The following is a 7,831-nucleotide window of genomic DNA, read 5'->3' as shown; positions in this document are numbered from 1 at the left end:
TGCAATTAAAAACCCTTATGTATTAGTAATTGGGTATTATACCAACAGTATATTGGATAAGTATTATCCCTTAGTGGGTTAGATCCACAACCCCTAACTTACTTGGTGATATCATCATCATCATCGTTTAACGTCCGCTTTCCATGCTAGCATGGGTTGGACGGTTCAACTGGGGTCTGGGAAGCCTGAAGGCTGCACCAGGCCAGTCAGATCTGGCAGTGTTTCTACAGCTGGATGCCCTTTCTAATGGGCATCCAGCTATATATATATATATAAAATACAAAATGGGACAAGAACGCAAAACATCCGGACAGCTAGGTGATACGAAAAGGGACAACAAAACATCGAGATAGACGATACAAAGAAAACAAGGACGGGTCATTCAAAGTTTTCTTTCCTCAGTCAAGCCCCAGATTATCCTCGCAATTTCGGCTGATTTTTCTTGAGATTGCTCCAATCTGGCCAGTCCAAAGGAAAAACTAAACCAAGAGCATTAGATTCCTTGGAAGAAAGCAGCGAATGTATACAAAATCAAGGACCGAAAAAATGGACAATGTTACACAAATATATATACAATAAAAAAAATAACAGGACATAACAACAGGTGTCTTTCAACTCTCTCATCACTGACACATGACGAAAAAGAATCTATCTTTCTGCCCACTACCTTCGTAAAGACAAAACATTTGGTGTGGATGGGTAATATCAAATAATTCAATCACAACATATATCTAAATTAAACACAAAAAAAAATTGAAATATCATCACTTACATAGAAAAATTGAAATATTATATTTCAGTATTTTATAAGGTAAAATCTTAAATTATTGACACATTATTAATTATCTTATAACAGCAATGCCTGGAAAAATCATGGATTACATGGTAAAATGCGAGCATGAAAAGTCATATTCTTAAGATTATAAACATGGAAAAGTTCAGGACAAGTTATTACACCTGTAAAAGTATAGGACAAGCTATTACTTCTAGTAAAGTAAAGGATAAGGAACATTTTACTTAAAATATTGCAGCTAAAATTAAAATTTGAATATTAAAAAATATTTTATTATAGTTTACAAATAACACTATACTTATGTAAGTAAAATTTGGCTAATTTACTACCTTAAATACAGAAAAAAGTGACTAATTAGACAAACTTACAAATTAGCTGAACAGTTTTGTAGAATAAATTTAAAAGATGAGAACTGTAAAGAGTGATAAATTAGAAGAAATGGCATTCTTTGCTGCAATATTTTAAGTAAAAAGTTTCTACTTTTATATCTATAATACAAATTGGACATGGGTGATCATTGTATTCTTTGTTGTCTTGGGGTTTACAGCCAAACGGCTGGGTGGATTCGCGTGAAAAATGGCACACATGTGGAGATGGTTGCATAGATTGGAATGCAGTTTGTATTTTTTCCTAGCCCCCATAGTTACCGAGAAGATCGATTAAAACCTTTTTCTAATGGAATTCCCCTGTTTCTTCCGCCATTAAAACAACCAGTTGCTCACACAGCCGGCATATACCATTTCACTAGCAACAAGGGCAGTACAGGATGACAGTCAGCCAAAACTTTCGCTATGCTGTCTCTCTTCTTTTACCTCTTTGTGTGGTTAATAATCTTAATCTTTAGTTACAGTCTCTCATTAAAACTACATAATAGGCAGAATTGTCGGATTAAGACAGTATGGTGTTTTGAGGGAGATTTGGCTGCTATTTCTACCAGGTCTAGCTACGATGTAGAGGTCTGAACTTAATTTTCATTCACATGTTTGCATTTCAACAATTTAACAATCTTTTCCATAAATCAACTATCATAAAATTTTATACAATGACATACACACACGCATGCACGCGCACACATATCTATTTCATATATCAGCTTTCAATTTCTGTTCTCTGCAAATAAAATTTTTACGGATACAACTGCCTACGAAAATAGGGATTAATATATAATTTCTTTCTATGTTCATAATTAAATCAATGTTTTAATTAGACAGAGGTCCAATAGAATAGCTCTCAGAAACAGACTATGTACAAATCCGTTCCTCACAACTCCTGAAGCTGTTTTCTGACAAGGATGGGGGGTGGTCCAGGAAATTTTCATACAGCTGGAGGCTCCAATCAAAACAGGGGACCCGAAATGATAAGGTTGAGAAACGCTGTTATAGATTATGCCTAATCGGAAACGATCACAGCCACATCATCCAAACAGACCAGATGAAACCGGGCTTAGCTGCTAGTATTACATATCAATTTGGTACATTTTCTAAGTAGCCATTTAGTATTCCACCCATTTAAAAACTTCAAAAGTAATATCAAATATCCAAGACATACAACCATTTTAAAATATGATTTCCTTTGTCTTTTTTATTGAAATATAATACTAAGCTCACTTAGTACATATATCTCTGAGCACTTAACATGCTAGTCATTGAGATAAGGTCAGTATTAAATATTATCCATATAAATAAATTTGAAACAGGTATAGAGTCAATAAATTCAAGAAACTAGAAATATACTGCATGAAAACTAAGTAATAAACCTGTCTGCTGCAATATTAAATTTCCTGTCAGGTGAAATGCATTCAACCTTAAAATATATCAATTACATATAAAAATAGTTTTGTATCTTACACAGCCATACAAACTTAGATAATTACTTAGATAACTTATTACATACTAATTAAACATTTTTAACTATCATGCTGAAAGAGCTGAAGTGAAAACTTGAAAAATATTTTGATCATATAAACTTACCTTCCCAAAGGAACCTTGTCCAAGGACTTTTAATAAGTCAAAATATGACTGATCTACTTTTTCACCTTCCTTTTGTATATTTGTGATATTTACTTCCCGAACTGAGTCATCATTCTGCAAAAATATAGAGTTGAGCATTAAATTCTGTTGCTCAATATTCTGTAAATTATTGAAACTTCAATTTGAACATTATTGTAAACAAAGGAATGAGAAAAATATTTGCACGGAAATAGTTTAGTTTCCAACTTTATCTTTATTTTGTTTACGTAATATCAGTACTACCTGTGTTTAGCTCAATAGGGTGAGTTGATAAACACCAAGATATATGATATTAGGATATGAGTAAGTTGATACCAGTGATCATTGTTCATTCACTTTCTTGGCATCCTCCAGTGTATACCATTGTGTACTTCAGGAATTTATGATAATTTCTTTCATATGTCATACAATATCAGTCTTCTGTTAGTTGATATCTTTTGTAACAAATACCTCAAAAACCTTGTTATTCTTTTATTATGAATCAAGTACATTGATTTGTTTTTGTAGGTTACCTTACTAGAAAGGAAATAAAATAAAAAGTACAATAAAAACAACTCTGATAAAAGTATTAACAGAAAATCACTAAGATCTTTTCCATTTGAAATAATATTTTTAGTATAAGCAATTATTACACTATTTTACATAGTTAAACGTAAATTTTATATATATTTATTACAGAATTATTAGTGTAACAGAACATGATTAAGAGTAATAACAAAAAAGAGAAAACTATTTCCAGTTTATAGATTAAAATGTATGCATCTTAGTATAGTTAGATCAGCATATTTTACAGGCTGGATGCAGGATTATAAGAGACTGATTAACTGTTGTGTGTCTGTGCCTCCATCATCATTCACACCATCTAAAAATTAGATACCAATATTTGTCATGTTTTTTAAGGCAGTGTGCTGGCAGAATCAATAGCATGCTGGGCAAAATGCTCAGCAGCATTTCATCCGTCTTTACATTTTGAGTTAAAATTCCACCAAGGTTGACTTTGCCTTTCATCCTTTTGGGGTCAATAAAATAAGTATCAATTGAGCACTGGGGTTCTGAAACTCCTCCCTTGAAATTGTTGGCCTTCTGCCAAAATTAGGTAGCAATATTTGCTATATTCATTCTTGCTCTATTTCAGAAATTACTGAAACATTCTTCACCAATGATTATTAAACAATACTAAAAACTCTTTTTGTTTCCAAAGACGAGGGGTGAAATTTGGCTTTTTTAAGCAAATTATTCAGATATTAAGTATGAGGCCCACTTCTGTTAAATGTGTCTTATATTGGGCAAACTATGAGCTCTACAAAAAATTAAGCCATTTACAGAACAAAAATGAACAGCAACAGAAATATGTTTATATACAGATATATATTTGCTTTAATAGTCACATGAGTAAATTGCATTCAAATATTGACCATATATTCAGTTAGTTCAAACAATTGAGTTCTGGTCAAGACAAAATCATATTTCCTTTTCTTATCATTTGTTGACTTTTTTGGTTATTATTAGGTCTTCTATATAATGAAATGGGTGTGGAGTGAATGTAAGCATAATTGTGTCTCAGGTTTTTGGTATTGAGCGACAATTATATTTTATTTTATATTTGTTTCATTCATTAGATTGTGGCCATGCAGGGGCACCACCTTGAAGAACTTTTAGTCAAACTTATTGATCCAAATGCTTGATATTTTTGCAAAGCTTGGTACTTATTCTATTGGTCTCTTTTAGTGAACTGCTAAATTACAAGGATGTAAACACACCAACATTGGGTGACAGGGGGGGGGGGGGTAAACACACACACACACACACACACAAATGACAGGCTTCTTTCAGTTTTTGTTTACCAAATTCACTCACAAGGCTTTGCTCAGCCTGAGGCTATAGCAGAAGACACTTGCCCAAGGTACTACACAATGGGGCTGAACCCAGAACCATGGAGTTGGGAAGCAAACTTCTTACCACACCTGCACCTGCATTATATAAACAGTTTCAAGAGTAGAAAATTGGTCTTATTAGAAGACAAAATGGGAGGTGCAAGCAGTCAATTCTCAGAATGAACAATTTTATATAATGTTTAATATGAATTTTAAGGATGAAAAAGCAGCAGAGAGATTAATGTATAAAGTAAGATTAAATTGCAGTCAGAATTTGCACTGTAGCAATGGAAAAGGACAAAAGAAATAGGTCCAACAATCACTGAGTAGAAGCTTTTCAATAAGGATATGCTTATAGATAATGTAGATGGTTTCCTTCTGAATATTCTCTGGTGTGCCAATGACAAAGTGTGGAGAATTGAAAGCTATGTTTCATATAGCTTTTTAGACTGTCAGAAGCAGGGCTGCAGCAACAATACTAATGATACATTAAGTACCTTCAATTCCAACCCCTCTATTCACAATTAGATCAATCATATAGTTAAGTTGATTGAAAGCACTCGTCATACACGGCCAAAGCACACTAACATGTTTAAGTGTGGATTTACTAGTATAACTATGTGATTGTTATATATTATTTATGAAAGATGTTACGAGCAATTAAGCATAACTCAAATCTTACAAAATTAAAACAGAAACTGTTTTTTATGAGAAGGATTAGAAGATAAAAACATTAAAAAAATAAACTGAACAAAAAAAAATGATAAAAAAACAATCAGGACCATATTTGTTTACCAGTTCAAAATTCTCAAGTGCATAAAAGTTAAAACTAAGACTGAACATATAAAGCAACTTAGATAACAATTTTAATAGAAATAAATTCAGTTAGATGCAGAATTTTTCCTTTTTGAAATAATATTTAAGTATAAACAACTGCAGCATGGAAGGTGTTTATAAGCCATTTAAAAATTCCATGCTGCAGCATGGAATTTTGTCAGTGAACAGATCACGGTTTCAAAGCGACAAAAATATTTTAACAAATTAAATTTAAATACTGAAGTAAATCTAACAGTTTTTGTGTGTTTTTAAATGGCTTATAAACATCCATGCTGCAATTGTTTTTGTTTCAGCACATGATCTCAGATCAGGTCACTAGCTATGCAAGTATATTTCTGTAATAATTTAAATATAAAATTTAAGTAAATATAACAGAAAAGATAACATTAAATGAAAATTTTACTGTACGAGGGGCGTTCAATAAGTAATGCCCCTGACCTACTTGCAGTTGTTTGATCTAGCTGAAATTTTGCATGTGCAATTATTTATATCTCTATAGAATAAGTGGCAAATAACAGCTGTGAACCAATTGTGGTTTCTGATTTACAAGTGTTTGAACTGAGCCAAGTGTGAAATGGAGCCTGTTGAGTGTCGAGCAGTGATCCGGTTTTTGTATTTGAAAGGACACACACCACGGGAGACTTTTGATAAAATGAAAGTAACTTATGGTGATGATGCCCCATCATATGACCTTGTAAAACGCTGGCATCGGGAATTCAAACATGGTCGGAACTCTGTGGAAACAGCTCCCAGATCTGGTCACCCTCCTTCTGCCATTGATGAGGCATCTGTCCATCAAGTTGAGGCTGCCATTTTGGAAGATCAACGCATAACTATTCGTCAAATAGCCCATGAGGTCAAGATTAGTACCAGGTCTGTGGAAACTATTATTCATGACCATTTGCATATGCAAAAGGTGTCTGCCAGATGGATTCCCAGGTTGCTCACACCTTTCCAGAAGCAAGAATGTGTCGAGTGCACGAGGATGAATTTGGAGAAGTGCCAAGAAGATGAGTCAACATTTTTCAAAAGACTGATTACACAGCATGAAACCTGGGTCCATCACTATGCTCCAGAGACCAAAGCCCAGTCAATGCAGTGGAAGCACCGTGACTCACCTCCTCCAAAGAAGGCAAGGGTGCAGCTGGCAAGGTCATGCTCACAGTCTTCTGGGACCAGGACAGAGTAGTGATGACAGATTTCCTGGCAAAGGGTACCACAATTACAGGAGCCTATTATGCTTCCCTTTTGAGGAAATTAAGAGAAGCTATCAAAATCAAGAGGCGGGGCAAGATCAGCAAAGGCATCCTCCTCCTGCAGGACAACACTCCGGTCCACAACTCGTGTGTCGCCAGATCAGAAGCACAGGCGTGCGGCTATGAACTCCTCCCCATCCCCCCTACTCTCCTGACCTTGCACCCTTGGATTTTCACCTTCCCAGCCATGAAGTTGTTTTTGAAAGGAAAGCGTTTCCCAGATGATGCAGCCTTGATTTCTGAAGTCACGTCGTGGTTGGAGGACCAAGCTGGAGTCTTCTACAAAAACGGTTCTCCAGAGCAGCATCAAACGATGGGAGAAATTCGTAACTCTGGGTGGTTCCTATGTAGAAAAAGACTAATAACTGTGCCAAGTTTCGTTGCTCTACTGCTGTGGGAAGTGGGTCAGGGCCATTACTTATTGAACGCCCCTCGTAAATACCAAAATGTTTATTGCTACAAAATTTATTAAAAAAGAACCTAGTATCTATAGAATAAGAGTTAAAATGTAAACCCAAAGTTTACTAACATCTTAGAATTGTTTCTACCAGATCCTACTTTAAAGATGCCTTTAAATGTGATTTATTTTCAGTGCAGAAAATAGTCAAATTAATATCAGGTTGTCAAGAAAGTTCTTGCGGAATTTTTAATTTTGGTTTTAAATGATGTATTTTCAAATTAATTTTCGTTAAATTACTTTGACTTTATATCATTTTAAAGCCCTTTTTTCTCTATCTAATTACGTTATTCATTTCCTTTTTGAATAATTAGGCTTTTTTTCCGGAACATTGAATACAACATGGACAAAAAGCAAATTCGCACAATTTTCTTATTCCAGTTCAAGCTAGGACGAAAAGCTGCTGAACAGCTCGTGATATCAACGATGTGTTTGGCCCAGGAACCACTAATGAATGTACAGCACAATGGTGGTTCAAGAAATTTTATGGCAGTGACCAAGAGTCTTGAAGATGATAGGTCAGCCATCGGATGTTGACAATGATCAACTAAGAGCCTTAGTCGAAGCCAACTGTTCGAGAGCTTGCTTCTGAATTAGACGTAACA

At 34.5% G+C, this 7,831-nt stretch overlaps 1 protein-coding gene across 2 annotated transcripts in view; it reads right to left on the bottom strand.

Moving 5' to 3' along the window:
* The window catches only part of LOC115210294 (ribosomal protein S6 kinase 2 beta), a 93,048-nt gene that overhangs the window by 60,090 nt on the left and 25,127 nt on the right, over positions 1-7,831 (bottom strand). For both annotated transcript variants that reach the window (XM_029778812.2, XM_029778811.2), the window contains exon 3: positions 2,764-2,877. In XM_029778812.2, the coding sequence (XP_029634672.1) occupies positions 2,764-2,877 (114 nt within the window). The remainder of the gene's footprint in view (positions 1-2,763; positions 2,878-7,831) is intronic.

Source organism: Octopus sinensis, linkage group LG4 (assembly GCF_006345805.1).
Source record: "Octopus sinensis linkage group LG4, ASM634580v1, whole genome shotgun sequence".
Lineage (NCBI taxonomy): Eukaryota > Metazoa > Mollusca > Cephalopoda > Octopoda > Octopodidae > Octopus > Octopus sinensis.
This window is presented reverse-complemented; position numbering and strand designations above follow the sequence as displayed.